Raw genomic sequence first — 19,882 nt, forward strand, 5'->3', positions numbered from 1 at the left:
CCTCACCACCCAAGTCTTGGAAGGCAGATGCAGCGACTGCAAGAATGAAGACCCTAGGCCCACTGTAGGAGAGGATCTGGTTCGAGACCATCTTAAAAACCTAAATGTACACAAGTCCATGGAACCTGATGAAATCCATCCGCGAGTCCTGAAGGAGCTGGCGAATGAAGTTGCTAAGCCACTGGCCATCATATTTGAAAAATCATGGCAGTCAGGTGAAGTTCCCGGTGACTGGAAGAAGGGAAATATAACCCCCATTTTCAAGAAGGGGAAAATGGATGACCCGGGGAATTACAGACCACTCAGTCTCACCGCTGTGCCTGGCAAAATCTTGGAGCAGATTCTCCTGGAAGGCATGCTAAGGCACCTGAAAAACAACAAGGTGGTTGGTGACAGCCAGCATGGCTTCACTAAGGGAAAATCCTGCCTGACCAATTTGGTGGCCTTCTATGATGGGGCTACTGAACTGATGGACAGGGGCAGAGCAGTTGACGTCATCTACCTGGACTTGTGCAAAGCCTTCGACACTGTCCCACATGACATCCTTGTCTCTAAATTGGAGAGACATCAATCTGATGGGTGGACCACTCGGTGGATAAAGAACTGGCTCGATGGCCGCACACAAAGAGTTGTGGTCAATGGCTCAATGTCCGGCTGGAAACCGGTAACGAGTGGTGTCCCTCAGGGATAGGTGTTGGGACCGGTCTTGTTCAACATCTTTGTCGGTGACATGGACAGTGGGATTGAGTGCGCCCTCAGCAAGTTTGCCTCCCATATGAAGATAGGCTGAGAAAGTTGGGGCTGTTCAGCCTGGAGAAGAGAAAGCTGTGTGGAGACCTCATAGCAGCCTTCCAGTATCTGAGGGGGGCCTACAAGGATGCTGGGGATGGACTATTCATCAGGGACTGTAGTGACAGGACAAGGGGTAATGGGTTAAAACTTAAACAGGGGAAGTTTAGATTGGATGTAAGGAAGAAATTCTTTACTGTGAGGGTGGTGAGGCACTGGAATGGGTCGCCCAGGGAGGTTGTGAGTGCTCCATCCTTGGCGGTGTTCAAGGCCAGGTTGGATGAGGCCTTGGGTGGCATGGTTTAGTTTGAGGTGTCCTTGCCCATGGCAGGGGGGTTGGAACTAGATGATCTTAAGGTCCTTTCCAACCCTAACTATTCTATGATTCTATGATTATCTCAATTCTGGCAAGGAAGGGAGAGATTATAAGAATGTTCTGGCAATTGGCGCATGTGGCCGAATCAGGCATATTACTTCATAAAAAGAGAGTGCCTAAGCACTGTGAAGGACAGTGTATTTGAGAATAAGAAAAAGTTTCTATTTTAAAACAAAACAAATAAAACTTTAGGCTGCCTATCTTGAGAAAATGCCTAGGAAGAGGAAGCTTGGCGTGTTCATGGGATTGAACATTTTTAAACTGTGGAGTACTGAGGGACTTGAAGGTAAATAGTGATCTCTGGGTATTCGGGTGCTTCTATGTTGGTAGAGCACTTCCAGTCACTGAGGAGAGCTCTGAGGAGAGGTGAAGTTTCCATGGAAATGAAGAGCTCTGAGGGAGTATTGTGCCAAAATGGCTTGGGATAAAAGACTTATCACTTCATCTCCATTTGGAAAGTGAGGGTATTCATCAGTTAGCTAAAGACTAACCTGTAAGGGAAGTCAGAGGGACTAAATGAGGTAGCAACCAGAGAAGGTGATAACTCCCTGTGATACAAAGAGTTGCCTGTGTTGAGCTTTGTTCTCAATTGCTGTCCTGGATTTCTGGTAGCCTAGGTTTCTAGAAAACATGTGCAATGGTTAGCTGAGGAACACGCTCCAGAGCTTCCTCCTAGGGCTATTTATATAGTGAATGCGTATGCCGTTACATTTGAAATCCCATGAGAACTGTAACCTGGTGTCTCACATCAAAGCTGGGGAAAAAAACGTATCTGCCTGTGTTTTTGCAGGGGCCTGCTTTGTCATGGCCTTCCTCGACATGACACACAGTTAAGTGGGGCTTTCCTGTGGCTCCTTTCATCTGCAGATAGGATTAAGTAGCCAGAGAATCACAGTATCACAGTATCACAATATGCTAGAGATTGGAAGGGACCTCAAAAGATCATCTAGTCCAATCCCCCTGCTGGAGCAGGAACACCTAGATGAGGTTACACAGGAATGTGTCCAGGTTTTGAATGTCTCCAGAGAAGGAGACTCCACAACCCCCCTGGGCAGCCTGTTCCAGTGTTCCGTCAAATGACAGATAAAGTGGTGGCACATACATCTGGGAGAGGGCTGGCATCCATGGAGCTGTGGGCAGGAGTGAGCTGAGTACACTGAAGGCCTCTGGAGCCTCACTTGTGCAGTGAGCAATTGCCTTGTGATATGACTAAGCTGATGCAACTTCTTTAAAATTCATAGTTTGGCGAAAGAAAAAGGAAGGGCGAAAGCATGGTCTTGTGGGGTCTGTGACAGAAGGATGCCCAGACAGGAAGCTAGGGGAAATTCCAAGCAGGTATTTTCAGGCAAAAGGCAAAAGCAGTTACACAGTCAGTGTAGCAGGCGAGCTCCCGAAGGAGCCTGTACTTGAAGGCAACACACGCCAAAACAGGCTCCGTTAAAAGGGAAGAACAAGAAGGATCACAGTGAAGGCAGGGGGTGTCCACCCTCAGCTGTGCTGGCGGTGCTCTCCTGCTTCTTGCTCCTTGGTAAACTGGGCCTTGTAATGCCCCAGAAGAGATGTGCATTGTTGAGACTCTCCTAGGCACTGCTCTGTGTTGTGAAACAGAATCCTGCTGCGGCCCTCATAGTCTGCGACAACAATCAACCCACAGCTCTCATGTATGCCTGGATTTACAAATGCACAATTCCATGTGCATGACTGCCAGTTATATGCAGTACTTAACGTTGAAGATGTAACGGACAGTTATCGTGCCTGTGGAAAGAACTCGGATAAGCCCCCACACAGGTGGTTAACTCCTGGGAAGCTCCAAAGCCCGACGTGAGGGCTTTTGCCTTGTGACGGTAGGGCAGTAAGGACTCAGGACAGCGGCCACGGTGCAGGCGAGGTGAAACCAGGCGGAGGGAGTGCTGGCAGGCCACAGCCGTACGCGCGGCAGGCCGGGCTCGCCCTGGTGCAAGAGAGGGACTGTTTCCATGTATCCCCCTACGCCAACACATCTGGAGATGCCGCCACCACGCTTCTGTGCCCGCATCCCACGGGAACCCCATGCCCACACCAACATTTCAACACCACCACCCACCACGAGGTGGGGGAAACAGATCTACGTGCCCCGCTCGGGGGTGGGCAGCTGGGCTTGACGGATCTCTGTCCTGACCAGTGTTAGGAGGGGGAGAGGGCAGGGCCGGGGAGGGGGTGAGCAGGACGCAGGAGGTGTGTGCGAGTGACAGCGACGTGGCCCTATCCCGACGAGGGAAGGGGGCTGCGGGGGGCGGGCCCGCCGTCGGGGCGGACAATGGGGGTGCGGGGAGGGGGCGGTAGAAAGATGGCAGCGGTCGGAGGCATGGAGATGTGCTGGGTGGTCGTCGCTCTTGCGCGGCTCCCTTGCTCGGTGTGGCTGCTGACCGCCGCCGCGTTCACCGCCGGTGAGTGGACGAGTGAATGAGTGCCTGCCGGTTGGCTGCCTCTTCGCCCTCGGGGCTGGTCTCCCAGGCTGGGCGGATCGTGATGCGGCGATAGGAGCTGCCCTTTCCGACCCGACCTGACTCTCGGCGCGGCGGCGGCGGGTTGGGCTTGTCGGCTTGGTTCGGACCCGGCGGGGGTCGACCGAACGATCCGCGTTCGGGAGCGAGGGCCCGGCCCGACATGTGGAGGAGCCGCCGGGCCCTCAGGGGTGAGGCGGGCGGTAGGGGGGGGCAAGGAGACGCCGCTCCGGGAAGGTGACCCGCGCCATGGGTCTAGCTGATGCTCCCCTCGAAATACAGTTCTCGATAGTCCTCGCCGCATTACCGGCCGTACCGGGGCCGTTCCAGGGAGCCGGCGTAGTCGGGCCTGGTGATGCTGCTGGCGTGATGCGTGGCAGCCCCGTGCTTGCCAATTTTCTTCTTGGGTGGTTATTCAAAGAACGCGAGTCCTCTTTGTTGAGGAGAGGTATAGCGCGGCGAGGAGGTGGCCGGGAAATGGGGACGCTGGAGTTGTGGTACATGACTTAGAAAGCACCTTTGATCTGGTTAGTATTGAAGTGTTTGAGTGGAGGAGTAATTACATCATCCAGAATGTAGCGCTAATGACTCGTACAGATGGAGAATAAGTACGAGGCTATGAATCGGTAGAAATGGAAAGGGTAATGCTTAACTTTGCTGTGGCTTATGTTCTTGAAGGGCAAAGAGATTTGTGTTTAACCTGTCATTATGGAATGGAAAGATCAGGCACATTTCCCAGAGTAGCTCAGTGTACCAAGTGTAGATACTAGCACAATACTAGGACAATAATGTAGATACTGGGACAATGATGGTGCAACATCTAAAGATATTTTTGGTTGGCAGTACTTGCTTGGTACATAAAACTTTGCAGAGTATTTCAGTAAGAATCAATAAAGAAGCCTGATGCCTTCTTAGTTCGTATGGCTGGAAGACTGTATAAAACTGTAAGTCTGTCTGGAAAGAGATTTAATAAGAAACTGTGCTGAGTGGTAAGAAACTTTAAGCAACTTCTTTCCAAATAGCCTTCTTTGGATTTGTTTAAGACTACTGCATTTTGCAATAAATACAAGTAGATAGTGCTAAGGCTTGCTGTATATCTTCAGACACAGCCTTAATATTTAGAATTAAGTAGGTAGATATAGATATGATACGTAGTTTACAGTAAAAATAACTTCTTTGAAAATAAATATGGAGGTAAAAAAAGAAGGAAGCGTATTTCCCCTGACCACAGCAAAAGATACAACTACAGTAATGCTATGAGTAGCTGGGAGTATTAGATCATTCTACAAAGTCTGAGGTATGTAACCAAATACAGTATCTTAAAACCATGCAAAGCTATGATATACTCTTTTGGAAGAGAGACCCTCCCTAGGGTGGGGACTATCTAAGAAGTGAGATTGTAATTTAAAGGCATAAATGGATGTTAAAATCCCTGTCTTATCTGCGTTGAACTGTGTTTCTGTTCCCATCCCTGCAACTGCTGATTATTTTTTTTTTTTTCCCTAACTCCAAATCAAAGGTTATTTCCTGTGTTGGCTTCTCTCTGTGCTTATGCTACGCATTCTTAATCCTACTGTCTGCTTTGAAAAGGCTTTTTTGGTTGTTGTTGTCCATGTGTGGAGTTGGCACAAGGTTTAGATCTTTGCACAGGAAAAATGACCAGAGTGCAGGCTCTTCATCTCTTTTGCATATGGCAAGTAGGTTGGTGGTCAGTAGGGCAAAGATGACCTCTAGAATTTGGGGTTATAATGAGTCCTGTGTAATAAGTGCTCTGCCTTTCAGCTTTCATGTGTCTTTCCAGTTCCTGCTGTATTTCCAAGGACACTTCCCATTCCCTTTCCTCGTGCTGGATTTTCTTCTAGGGAGGGTTTGGAAATCAAAAACTACCCAGCAAAAGGGCCAGGGCAGAAGTGGCATTTTGAGAGGGTTGTTGTTGCTCCATGGCTTGGATGTGATGTGTGGCTGGGGAATGTGTGCATAGCTTAGCTGCCATGGTTTGTGGCTCCTCCTCTGGCTCTTTGTATGCTCAGTGGGAGACCTGTTCCCTGTGGCAAATAACCTGCAGTGAGATAGAAATATTACTCAGGGGACCATGTTGTACAGGCCTCATTTAACATCACAGTTTGCCAAGCCAAGCATGTTGCTTCAGGGCTAAGTACAGATACTGGGTTTTAAGCTTATTTTCTCATGTGCACCTTCATATGTGTGTTAGAATTTCATCCTCCTTGTTACACTCAGTCATCTGAAAACCTGAGTGCTTCATTTACTTGTAAGAATGAAGGATCATTGTCAAATGTACTGTTTGTGATACTGTGGACATTTGTGGGATAAGTAGTTAGAGCTTGTGTGCCCTTGTGAGGTTGGGAGCTGTGCTGGTGGTGGCACATGCCTTCGGTAGGCTCTCCCATGCCAGACAGGTCTCAACTGAAGGGTCAGACAAAGTGTGTCCATGGGCAGGATGGGCTCACTAGCCTTCGGGCAACCATCCTAGGAGAAGGACAACTCTAACGTCAAACCCGGGCAGGTGGAGCTCGTTTAGCCCTGTAAGGCCATCCATCTAAGAGAAGGATACTCTAACCAAACCTACAACCGAAGGACTTTGCTGTCACCGTCCAAGATCGCTAGGCCCTGGCAGATAAACCTCAGGTGTAAAGGATGGGGCCAGTTCCACGCACGCTGTGCCTCACCTAAAAAATCCACTGCGCAAGCCCGAAGGGTTTACCCACACTTGCAAAGCCCTGTAGCGACAGGCGAGGGACGTAATGGCAGGTGGTAAGGTGCACTGGAAGTCACAGACCCAACCCTTCATGCAGGCGGTTCAGGACATTGGTCACTCGAGACTGACCCAGGAGATGACAGTCTTGTTCGGCAGCATCCTGAATGACCAAGCAGCCTCTTCAAGGACAGCACTGCTTGCTCCATATGGAGAGAGGCCTAGAAAAGGTGGCCTAACCAAATCTCATCTCCCATTCCACCTGGTTGGCTAGCTGCGGCCAACGGGCATCTTCTGTTGCGGTCTATCAAAGACAAAGAGACAAAGGCATACACCTGCTTCCAAAGGTGTGTCCAGATTGACACTCGCATGTTGGAACATCAGAACCATGCTTGATACAGCGAACAGTGGGCATCCTGAGCGCAGTTCTGCGCTAATTGCCCATGAATTGTCACGACTCTGCGTCGATATTGCTGCTCTCAGTGAAGTTCGCCTTCATGAGGAAGGTGGCCTTAAAGAACATGGTGCCGGCTATACACTCTACTGGTCAGGCAAATCCAAAACTGAAAGTCATCTTTCTGGAGTTGGCTTCATGATTAAAAACTCCATCATCTCTAAACTTGAAAATTTGCCGATAGGTCATTCCGATTGTATTATCTCCTTATGTCTTCCACTACACAATAAGCAACATGTTGTTCTTTTCAGCATATATGCTCCAACTCTGCAAGCTGACCCTTCAGAGAAAGCCAAATTCTACTCCGACCTGTGTCACCTCACTCAAAAGGTTCCTATAGATGATAAGATCATAATTCTTGGTGACTTCAATGCCCGAGTAGGTAAGAACTTTGAAGCCTGGAAAGGAGTACTAGGCATGCACGGTGTTGGTAGCTGCAATGATAATGGTCTCCTCTTGCTAGAGTTTTGTGCAGAGCAGCAGCTTACCATCACCAACACTATTTTCCAGCAGAAAGACAGCCTGAAGACAACCTGGATGCATCCTCGATCTAAACATTGCCACCTTATTGATTATGTCTTAGTGCGCCAGAGAAATGTTTGCGATGTCTGTCACACCCAAGTGATGCCTAGTGCAGAATGTCAAACAGACCACCGCCTTGTGCGTTGCAAACTTAACCTCCACTTCAAGCCCAAACCTAAGAGGGGCGGCATTCCGAGGAGGAGGCTCAATGTTAACAGTCTTCAAATAGCTGCAGTGAGGGACAGCTTTCAGGCTAACCTTCAAACTAGGCTTGAAGACCATCTTATAGACTCATCTCCTGAAGTGTTTTGCCAACGTATTAAAAATAGCATCCTGCAGTCCTCCTTAGAATCCTTTGGGTTTTCCTTAAAGAAAAACAAAGACTGGTTTGACGATAACAGTCAGGGGGTCCAGGAATTGCTGACAAAGAAGAGATCTGCCCATCAAGCACACCTCGCTCAGCCATTTTGCCATGTAAGAAAAGCAGCCTTTCGTCTTACATGTAGTAAACTCCAACAGAAACTTTGAGACATCCAGAACAAGTGGTGGCTCAACCTAGCAGAAAAGACTCAATTATGTGCAGATTTGGGTGACCACAGAGGATTCCATGAGGCCCTGAAAGCAGTGTATGGACCTACATTTCAGGTTCAAAGCCCCTTACTTAGTGCAGATGGTCAAACGCTTCTTACAGATAAAATCTCTGTCCTGAATCATTGGTCTGAACATTTTCAAACACTCTTTAGTGCTAACTGTGTAGTCCAAGGAGAAGGAATCCAACACATTTTACAACATCTGGTGAAAAACGAATTGGATGTACCCCCTACGATGGGAGAGACTCTTAAGGCTACACAGCAGGTGAAAACAGGCAAGGCAGCTGGGGTCGACGGAATTCCATCCGAAATCTGGAAGCATGGAGGCCAAGCACTTCATGCTAAATTTGACGAGCTAGTTGTGCGCTGTTGGGAACAAGGTAAACTACCATCAGGTTTTCGTGACGCAATCTTCATCACTCTGCATAAGAAAAAAGGTGTAAAGTCAGACTGCTCAAGCTACCAAGGTATAACTCTGCTCTCCATTGCTGGAAAAATTCTTACAAGAATACTTTTGAACCCGCTATCGCAGAAGAACTTCTACCTGAAAGTCGGTGTGGTTTTAGAGCTAATAGATATAATAGATAAAATAGATAAATAATAATATATAATAATATATATAATATATAATATATACTATATAATAATATAATAATAAAATTAATTTATTTAAATTAAAAATTAAAACCTAATAATAATATAATTATATATAAATATATATAATATATAATTAATAATAATAATAATAATAAATAAAATAGATAAATAGAATAATACTAATAGAAGTACCACAAACATGGTATTTGTTCTCAGACAACTGCAAGAAAAATGTAGAGAACAGAATAAGGGGCTCTATGTAACTTTTGTTGACCTCACCAAAGCTTTTGACACTGTGAGCAGAAAAGGCCTGTGGCTGATCTTGGAACGATTAGGTTGTCCCCCCAAGTTCCTCAAAATGATTATTCTGTTACATGAGGATCAGCAAGGCCAAGTCAGATATTGCAATGCACACTCTGAGCCCTTCCCAGTAACCAGTGGTGTGAAACAAGGTTGCATTCTCGCACCAACTTTATTCACAATCTTCTTCAGCATGATGCTCCAAAGGGCTACGGTAGACCTCGATGAACAAAACGGCATTTATATTCGATATCGTACCGATGGGAGCCTATTCAATCTAAGGTGACTGAAGGCCCACACTAAGACCCTAAATCATCTTGTCTGTGATCTGCTTTTTGCTGATGATGCCGCCCTTGTTGCCCACACAGAAGCAGCTCTGCAGCGCTTAACATATGCTTTGCGGAGGCGGCTGAGCTTTTTGGGCTGGAAGTCAGCTTGAAGAAGACAGAAGTTCTCTACCAACCCACACCACAAGAAGATTATCATCATCCCCACATTACCATTGGCAAGTCAGCTTAAGTCAGTTCAGCAGTTCAGCTATCTGGGAAGCATTATTTCCTCGGATGCCACGATCAACAAAGAGATAGACAACAGAATAGCAAAGGCTTATAGAGCATTCGGAAAGCTCCATAAAAGAGTCTGGTGCAATAAACACCTGAAGAAAAGTACAAAGATTAGTGTCTATAGAGCCATTGTACTGTCTACTCTTTTATATGGGTCTGAATCATGGGTTATCTGCCACCATCACCTGCGACTCCTTGAACGCTTCCATCAGCGCTGCCTCCGTACAATTCTAAACATCCATTGGACTATGTGTCAAATGTTACTGTCCTTGAACAGGCAGGGGTCACCAGTATCGAGGCCTTATTGCTGCAATCACAGCTGTGCTGGTGTCCTGGGTTCAGCAGTAGCAGTCATTTTTTTCTACTGGTGCAGTGCTGTGTTTTGACTTTCAACCTGGGAATAATACTGATAAAGCCGATGTTTTCAGTTACTGGTCAGAATGTTTACCCTGACCAAGGACTTTGTGAGTCTCATGCTCTGCCAGGGAGGAGGAGAAGCTGGGAGGAAGCAGGGACAGGACACCTGACCCAAACTAGCCAAAGAGGTATTCCATACCACAGCATGTCATGCCCAGGATGTAGAACTGAGAGTGCCCGGAAGGGCTGGATCATGACAGGGTGGGGGTGAGGTACCGGTTGGTGAGCGGTTGTATTCTCTTCCTTGTTATTTCCTTTATCATTATTACTATTAGTGGTAGCAGTAGTGATTTGTGTTATACCTTAGTTATTAAACTGTTCTTATCTCAACCCGTGGGAGTTGCATTCTTTTGATTCTCCTCCCCGTCCCTCCAGAAGCGGAGGGAAGAAAGGTGTGTGTGGGGGGGAAGTGGACTTCGTGGTTCTGATTTACGGCCTGGGCTTAAACCACGACAGCTGGGCAGGGCACATCTCTAGGATAAAGGATCACTGCCTCCCTAAGATTGTGTTTTATGGTGAACTTGCCACCGATTACCGCAAGAGAAGTGCCCCAAAGAAGAGATATAAGGACTCCCTGAAACAATACCTCAGCCTTGGCCATATTGATTACCACCAGTGGTCCACCTTGGCCTCCAATCGGGAGACTTGGAGACATACTGTACATAACACTGTTGTCTCCTTTGAGAGCACACGCAGAATTAGTCTCAAGGAGAAAAGACAACGTAGAAAGAATCGCACCCCGCCTATACCACCCAAGGAGACCTTTCACTGTGCTTTTTGCAAGCAGATTTGCCTATCCCACATTGGCCTTTTTAGTCATCAGCATGCTTGTAGTAAGTGTGGGTAAAGCCCTTACCAAATCTTCGTTTGCGAAGACAAGCCATGAAAAAATGATGATTATCTGTGTGGGTGAGCTTTGAACTACTACTCAAGAGTGTCAAGAAAATGGATTATTTTGCAATCTTGAATTTGTAAACCCTCTAAATATCACTTAAAGTGATAGCATCAAGAGTTTAACAGGAGGGTGGTGCCCGATTGGTTCTGAAAGTCTTGAAGAATGTCTAGACATTACCAGAAATAACATGACTGATATTTCTACTTGATTTTTTTCTTTTTCCTACTACTCCTTTTATACACAGTCACATACATGTGCACATAGGTCCATAACAAACGGAGGTCTGTAAATAGCTCAAGTGCCTATTACTGCTTTGAGCTTACCTGCACATTTCAGTTGCTGCTTGAAGTGTTTCCTGAAAATAACAGTGTAAGTCAGAGCTGCAATGCTCACTTCATGCTTGTGCCAGCTTTAGTCAGAATTGCTGTATTCACCCCATCAGAAGCAGTTCTTTTAAGCTGAGCCCACAGATGCTGCAGGTAGGAAGACTTCCTTGCCTGCAGTGCTAAACAGGTTCTGCAAAGGGAAAAGGCGAGAAAGTAGATAAACGTTTCTCTGAGCTGGCTGGGTTGAAGGTGATACTGTTGCTCAGGTCACCTCATTTGCAGCAGCAGGAAGTTCTTGAATACGCTGAAGAGATAGTAGCTTAATATTTTGGTGATAAAGTGTAGCTTTACAAGTGTCATCTTGTAAAATGGCTAGGTGGTTCTTGACTGCCAGCCACCCAACAGTCCTCTATCTCTATGTAAGTAACGATGTGCACAGCTTTTTTGCTTGTTACCTGAATTACAACTGATTGTATTAAGCAGCAGTTCCAGTCTGTGGACTTGACTTATCCTGACTGATAGTAGTAGACAGTGAATATCCTGTGTGCTGTACAGGGCACCTTCAGTCTAGATGGAAAATCGAAGAAGTGAAACAGTTTTACAGGGCAGACATCTTGTACTCTTTGACTTGAAAGATCTTAATATGAGTAGTTTCTAAATAATTCTTATTTTACTAGAGAGGTGCTATATAGGTCATCATAAGGTCATCTATCTAAAGCTTATTATTAGCATCCATAGTGGAAGTTCTCTGCATGTGATGTGATGTGGTTTGATCAAGTATGGCATACACAGCTCTTTCTACCACTATCCTGGGTTCAGCAGTAGCAGTCATTTTTCTCCTTCTTAGTAGCTGGTGCAGTGCTGTGTTTTTGACTTTCAGCCTGGGAACAGTGCTGATAACACAGATTATTTAGTTGTCGCTAAGTGATGTTTACTCCAACCAAGGACTTTCTCAGTCTTATGCTCTGCCAGTGAGGAGGGGAAGCCAGGAGGAAGCTGAGACAGGGCATCTGACCCAGACTAGCCAAAGGGGTATTCCATACCACAGCACATCATGCCCAGTACATAAACTGGGGGCAGTTACCCGGAAGGGCTAGATCGCTGTTCAGGTTGGACTGGGTGTTGGTCAGTCATTGGTGAGTGGTTGTATTCTCTTCTCTTGTTATTTCCCTTCTCATTATTATTATTGGTGGTAGTAGTAGTGGTTTGTGTTGTACCTTAGTTACTGGACTGCTCTTATTTCAACTCGTGGGAGTTACATTCTTTTGGTTCTCCTCCCCATCCCTCTGGGAGCCAGCGTTGGGGGGGGGAAGAGGGGGAGGAAGAAGGCAGGGAGTGAGTGAACACTGCCTGGTTTTAAGTTACTGGCTGGGCTTAAACCATGACAACCACCTACGTGTAATTAACTGATAAGTTAGCAAAGGAAACAGTCTTGTATGGATTCCCTCCCCCCCCGCCCCAAACTATTGAATGCTAACTCAGGATATCCTAGGAATACATCAGAAAGCTGGAAGATCTGGGCATGAAAACATTTATATCCTTGTGGTTTGTGTCCTTTCTCTGTGTGTGTGTGGTTTGTTTATCTTCATTACTTTGTTGATCTGGGTTAGTGTAACCCCACATGTAGTGATTAGCACATCTTCTGTAAGAGCAAGAAGTTCTGAACTAGCTTTGCTGCTGGTGAAGAGGCTTGGATAATTCTAACTTAAGTGATTTACTGTTACCTCCAACCAGCAGTTACTTAGAAAAGCAAGTTTAGTGGTAAGTTTAGGGTTTAGTGGTAAGCTGTGCCCATGGCACAAATGCTGTGGGTATGCATCTTGAGGCAGGGTTAACGTCAGTATTTTTTGCTGTCTGAGCTGGTTGAAAGACAACCCTTTAGTCAGGTGTTTTCACCTACTTCTCTTGATCCCCCTCCTCCCCCTCCCCCATCTCTTATACCTTTAAAGTGGCAGGACCATTCTGTTACTTGTTCTTTTGTTCTTTTACATTGATTTCTTCTGCTTGTCACCGCACTCCACCGGTGAGTAGGCTGGGGATGCACGAGGAGTTGGGAGGGGACATGGCCAGGACAGCTGACCCAAGTGACCAAAGGGATATTCCAGACTATATGGTGTCATGCTAAGCATATATAAAGTTGGGAAAGGGGAGAGGGACAAGGGAGCTGTTCAGAGTTACGGCATCTGTCTTTCCAAGTCACTGTTACACCTCATGGAGCCCTGCTTTCCTGGAGATGACTGAACTCCTGCTTGCTGATGGGAAGTGGTGAATGAAAGCTTTTTACTTTACCTATTAAACTGTCTTTATCTCAACCCATGAGTTTTCTTGCTTTTACTCTTCCCATTCTCTCCCCCCTCCGGATGGGGGAGTGAGCGAGTGGCTGGATGAGGCTGAGCTGCCCACTGGGGTTAGCCCACAGCCATTGTATATTGTTCCATTTTGTTACTGTGCCTTTCAGCTCCTCCATTTTTATTTAACTGTTGAGTTGACACTTTCCACTTGGTGCAGCTGCTGGCTTTTGGCTGAAAGTATATAAGGAAAGCAGACTGGCTGGTTGTTCTCATGAACTTTCTTCCAGCCGTGTATAAAAAGAGTCTTTGCAGTACATTTGCTCTACACACATGATGTTAAGGGGCGTTAAGGCAGCTTGGCCTAAAACATTGGTTACACCCTACTTTCCGTGTTTAAAATCAGACTGAAGTTCTGTTCCTTGAGTGAACTCTAGGTTTCGTTGTGTGGCTGGTGACACTCTTCATGAAGTGAACACTCTTCATGAAGTGAACACTCTTCATGAAGTGGCGGTTAAATCAGGGCAGGTGACTTCCAGGTAGGCAAAATGGCCAACACCAGAAGTGTTTATCTTCAGTTGGCTGCTAGCCATCTGTTTTGCTTTTCAGTACCTCGTTTCTGTAATGTGTGCAAGTGAAAGATGATGGTGAACAAGGCTCCCTCTTGGTAATCAATTCTGTAAAGCCATATATGCAGCTGGATTTTTAAAATCTAACTGGTTACTATGTCTTGAAGTTTTCTAATAGAGGTCTTACAGGATTGCTTGACTGTTTTGGCGTGGAAGGTTTTGAGTTGATGGCTGTGTGGAGGTGCTGCATACCCTGCTGCTTGACAAAGTCAGCACAGGAGTGGATGAAGGTGCTGCTCTAAACAAAGAGATGGCTCTAGAAATGACCCGTGTGTAAACTGGGTAGTGGTGTACAGTGTGCTATAAGGGGGGCCATAAATACTTCGCAAAAGAGAATCGTAGAATCATAAAATAGGATTGGAAAGGACCTTTAGGTCACCTATTTCCAACCCCCCTGCCATGGTCAGGGATACCACACACTAAACCATGTCATCCAAGGTTCTGTCCAACCCGGCCTTGAATACTGCCAGTGAGGGAGCATTCATAACATCCTTGGGCAACCCATTCCAGTGCCTCACCACCCTCACAGTAAAGAACTTCTTCCTTGTATCTAACTTAAACCTCCCCTGTTTAAGTTTGAACCGCTTACCCCTTGTCCTGTTGTTAGAGTCCCTAATGAAGAGACCCTCTCCTGCATCTGTGTAGGCTCCCTTCAGGTGCTGGAAGGCTGCTATGAGGTCTCCACGCAGCTTCTCTTCTCCAGGCAGAAGAGCCCCAAATTTCTCAGCCTATCTTCATATTGGAGGTGCTCTTGGACTTGCTCTAACAGCTCCAGAGGAGGACCATGAGGATGATCAGAGGGCTGGAGCACCTCCCGTATGAAGACAGGCTGAGAAAATGTTCCTGGGAAGAGCCAGATGAAGCAGCTTCTGCTCAGTGCTTCCTAACCTTACTCAGTTGTTGTTGTTGTACAGATGTGGCTTACGGTGGACTGAGTTAAGGTATTGGTCTGGTTTAAAAGAAAACAATGGAAAAAGGGCTGTTTTGAACATGGATTAGTTCCTGATCAGATTCATCACGTTATAAGTGTGCATGGGAGCTATTTAAATTGGCACAACCACTGACAAATTCTTGTGAAACAATGCTTTGAAATATGTAGCATGGGCTTTTTCTTTTGGTTTTATGGTGTTACTGCAGGTTATAGCTAGTTATGAGTTTGCTCAGCAAATTAGCAAATAAGTATAAAATTTCTGTGAGCAAGGTGCCAGAGCTGAATGCCAGGCATTCAGTGGAGCAATAAGGGATCTGATCCTTGAAGAGCAAGGTAATGATATCCTTTTTGTGGGGAAAACTTGGTGTGTTTCAAAGAGACTTTTCTAAGATATACTCTTCTTGTTCTATGTAGTCCTTATTTAATCTTAATTCCCATTTTCTGAAATCTTTCAGTGTGCTCAAGGAGTAATCTTCTCTGTGAGTGACTATGTTAGTAGTGAAAGATTAGAGGTAGAACAGCTGCCATCAGCTGTTCCAGTTACCCTTTGCACTTCGGATCTGTTTACTTAACTTACCCCTTTGGGTTTTTCACTATTTTGGTTTGACTTTTTAACAAGAACTGTTTACTTGAGTTTGGACACTTGTAAACTTACTTGTTCATGGAAGGAAAACCACTTAAGGGCTGATGAATGGAAAATATGATGTCTGGTTTGGAAAGTACCTGAGCTGCTGATTGGTGTCCCAGTCTCCAGCACAGGCAGGGACGTATTACTTCGTGATCCCCAAGGAAAAGTTACTAGAGCTGGTTACTGGCTAGATGTCATTTGCCTTGAGACTAAATAAGCATCTGCCCAAACGTGACATATGACTGACTATAATTGAAGCATGAAGCAGTGCAACTATAATGCTTCCTTGTTCATGAATCTCGGCACCTTTACAAGCATCTCAATTTTATGCTTTCCATGTTGAGAGAGTGGTACATCAGTGAAATGATTTCTTTGGGATCAAACAAGAAATCTGTGGACTGGCTGGCAAGGGAGCTCAGATGTTCCTTGCTGTTTCTCATGCTTGTTCCTCATTTTTGTGTAAAAGCATGGGCTGTGGAAGTAATCTCAGCATAGGTTCTTCTGCTGCCCTTTGGTAGAAAAATGAGCAGGTCTGCATCATGTGGAGGAAACCACTTGAAAAACTGATTAAATGGGAGCAGGAGGTGGTACCAAAGCTTAGTGACTCTGAAGGCTTGTCTTTAATTTCTGTCGAAGGTGGTGCAGAGAGGTACGCAGAGCTGAGATATATATGGATATTAATGACTGCTTTGGCAGCATTGCCACAGCCATCTTAAGGCTTCTCAACAAAACTGTTTTCCTTTCACTTGCAGTGACAAAATGCTATTTTCCCCACTCCTCATTGTTGAGTCAGGCAGAGCTTAGCTGAATGTAAAGAGAGGCCAAGAGAAAGTGAATGTTGTGTTAGCAGATACTCTTCTGAGCTTGTCTCTGCAGGGGAATGAATTTTCCCAGCAGTAAGGCAGCAGGAGGTAGTAGGTGTTCATGAGCTAGGTATCAGCAGCTTCTCTTTCTATTTCATAGAGCTGGTAGGGTGCTGCAGGACTGGCTGTGTTACTGAAGACAGGAACTCTTTTTCCTTCAGCAGGAAGTCTTGACAAGACTGGCAACCTGGGAACTGTTGCAGCAGCAGCAAAAAGCTGTTATGGTGATTGGCATTTGAGGGTGAAACTCTTCTGTCTTCCTTGGAGGCAACAAAATTTAGTTTTAGTTGCTTTGAAACCTGAATGCCAAGATTGGTTGGTGTGACTTTGTTTAGTCATCATTTCTATAGCTGATGTTGTTTTGTGTCATGTATCATAGAATCACAGAATGGTTCAAGTTGGACAGAATCATAAAGTTCATCCTGTTCCAACCCCCTGCCATGGGCAGGGACATCTTCCACTAGAGCAGGTTGCTCCAAGCCCCGTCCAACCTGGCTTTGAACGCTGCCAGGGATGGGGCAGCCGCAGCTTCTCTGGGCACTTTGTGCCAGTGTTTCACCACCCTCACAGGGAAGAAATTTTTTCCTGATATCTCATCTAAATCTCCCCTCTGTCAGGTCATTTCCTCTTGTCCTATCACTACATACCCTTGTAAACAATCCCTGTCCAGGTTTCTTATAGGCCCCTTTAGGTACTGGAAGGCCTGAAGCCTTCTCCAAGCTGAACAAGCCCAACTCTCAGCCTGTCTTCACAAAAGAGCTGCTCCAGCCCTCTGATCATTTTTGTGGCCACCTCTGGATTTGCTCCAACAGGTCCACGTCCCTCTTGTGTTGGGGGCACCAGAGCTGAACACAGTACTGCAGGTGGGGTCTCACAAGATTGGAGCAGAGGGGCAGAATCACCTCCCTTTAGCTGCTGGTCACGCTGCTTTTGATGCAGCCCAGCACACAGTTGGTTTCTGGGCTCAAGTGCACATTGCTGGATCATGTTGAGCTTCTTGTCAACAAACACCCCAAGTCCTTCTCCTCGGAGTTGCTCTCAATCCAGTCTCTGCCGAGCCTGTAGTTTTGCTTGGGGTTTCCCCATAATGAGGGTAAACATGAAGGTTTTGGTGGAGGTGGGGCTGCAAGGACAGTCTCTGTGAGGAGAGGCTGGGGCTACCTCATGCCTGGCACAGGCAGTTTCATGCAGCTCCGCTGGACCCACTGCAGTGCACAGCTGAGCCCATAAGCCCAGCTCAGGGCACCTCTTCGATGTTTAAGGGAAAACAAAGCACCACAAGGCACCATGCAGGTAGTGAGGGGCGAGAGGAGAAAAAGTGTAAGGAGCAACACTGCAAACCCCAAGATGAGAGGAGGAGGGGAGAAGGTGCTCCAGGCACTGAGACAGGTATTTTCCTGCAGCCCTTAGAAGTTTTGGGATAGACCACAGTGGAGCAGGAATTCCCCTGCAGCACATAGAGAGGACTGTGCTGGAGCAGATAGCCCCACTGCAGCCCCTAGAAGTTTTGGGATAGACCACAGTGGAGCAGGAATTCCCCTGCAGCACATGGAGAGGACCGTGCTGGAGCAGATAGCCCCACTGCAGCCCGTGAATGACCCTAGGCTGGAGTAGGTTCTCCTGAAGGACTACAAGGTCATGGGAAGAACCCGTGCTGGAGCAGGGAAGGCTGTGAGGACCAAGGAGCTATAATGGACTGACCCCAGCTCTCCATTTCCCCCAGCTGCGAGGTAGTGGGGAGGAAGTAGAGGAGTTGGGAATGAAGAAATGAAGTTGAGCTGGGGGAAGAAGGGGTTGAGGGAAAGGTAGTTTAGCTTTTTTCTTTGTTTTGCACCATCCATCTCTATTTTAATTGGCAATAAATTAGATTAATTTTCCCAAATCAAGTCAGTTTTGCCTGGGACAATAGCTGGTAAGTGATCTCCCTGTCCTTATCTCTACTCATGAGCATTTCAATCTTATTCTCTCACCCTGTCCTATTTGCAAATGGATAGTGAGAGAGCAGCTGGATGGGCATGTGACAGCTAGCCAAGGTCAACCCAACCACAATGACATGCAAGAACATATATGTAGAAATATATATGTTATATATGCATTTTTATATCTATACACCTTGTAAGACTTCAGACCAGGTAACACCCTAGTGGATTTCTGTCAGACAGTCTGGGGTTTTTTTTGTTATGCTGATATATGTGGCTCCTTAACACTTGTGTGTTGTCCTTTTGAAACACAGCATAGTTTGCTCCTGAGTGGAGTGGCTGGCATGGATTTCACTTCCGTGTTAAGGCTAAATGATGTCAGTGAATTCTTTGTGTGGAAATTCGATCCAGTGTCTGGATGCTTTAGCAGATCTTGTGGAGTTTCAGAGGAATGATTTGAGCATGTCTACTCCTGTCTATCAAGACATGAAAACTAGCTTTTCTCCACCAGGTGTTTTATCTACAGTGAAGAAATAATGGCCTATGGGGACATAAGTGCCTGTAATAGCAGTAGGGGCTATAACTTCGTGCTGGTTTTCTGGGATGCTTTGTAGGGGTATTGCTGCTGTAGTTTCATGCTGATTGTGTGGGGAAACTGCTTTGTGGGAGAAGGAACTAAATGTCATGCAACTGTAGCTGAGAGAGATATCAACAGCAGACATTGTCATTTCGCAACACACTCCACATTAAGTAAAAAGTATTTCTTAATGAAAGCAGTGTTTCACAAGTATATGTTGCTTTTGTTGTAGTTTCTCACTACTCGTGTGGTGAGGGACGGAAGCACTAGTTCCCTCCGAACTAGGGCTGAGACATAAAGCATTCACGGAATGCGAGTCAACAAAGATTTATTGCGCAGTTAGAATTCCTTATATTTGCCGCCTAAGCACCTCCCCAGGGTCAGCTGGTTCCTGTCCCTCCTGGCAACCTCCCGTCCGTGCACCAATCCCTACATCTCCCCCACCTCAAGACTAGAAAACTCAGGGTTTTAACAGCTATTCCAGATAAGCAGCTTATAACTCTAATTAACTAAGTAAGAAACGTTTGTGCCACTAAGTATTCAAACATGGTGCATATTACATAATCAAACAAGAAGGAAACAAACATCCTAATACTAATAAACACAGAGTGTCAGCCTAAAGGGACCTAGACGCAGGTGTTTCCGGCCTGAGTGATGTCGTATTCAACAGCCGGCTACAAAGTTAGTAAGGCACGTCGTGACTCGATCCGTGAGTGAAGTCATCTGGACACATAAGGGCCAGGGATGTCATTTCACACCTCTTTCCATCACTCTCTCCCAGATACAGCCGAGCGCCAGTCACCACCTGTGAAATATAGCTCAAATACAAACTTACAGACACAACTACAAATACGGTAATAATCATTTTGCCAGTACCCAGCGTAGCCCAGTCTCACCCTCTACACAGGCATAGCCCCGCCTGTGAGCACATAGGTCCATTTGCCCTATCTTACCCTTTTCCGGATCTTTCACCCATACCTGCAGATACGGGGGTTTGTCTAGAGGTGGGGCAAAGTGCAAGC

At 46.3% G+C, this 19,882-nt stretch overlaps 1 protein-coding gene across 1 annotated transcript in view; it reads left to right on the forward strand.

Annotated features, from left to right (window-relative positions):
• Positions 1–3,461: 3,461 nt before the first annotated feature.
• MPZL1 (myelin protein zero like 1) overlaps positions 3,462–19,882 on the forward strand; it is a gene marked incomplete at both ends in the record, with an annotated part of 46,993 nt that continues 30,572 nt past the window's right edge. Inside the window, one exon of the mRNA XM_080614218.1 lies at positions 3,462–3,591. Within this exon, the coding sequence (XP_080470344.1) occupies positions 3,462–3,591 (130 nt within the window). The remainder of the gene's footprint in view (positions 3,592–19,882) is intronic.

Source organism: Psittacula echo (assembly GCF_963264785.1).
Source record: "Psittacula echo genome assembly, chromosome: 3".
NCBI classification, from domain to species: Eukaryota; Metazoa; Chordata; class Aves; order Psittaciformes; family Psittacidae; genus Psittacula; species Psittacula echo.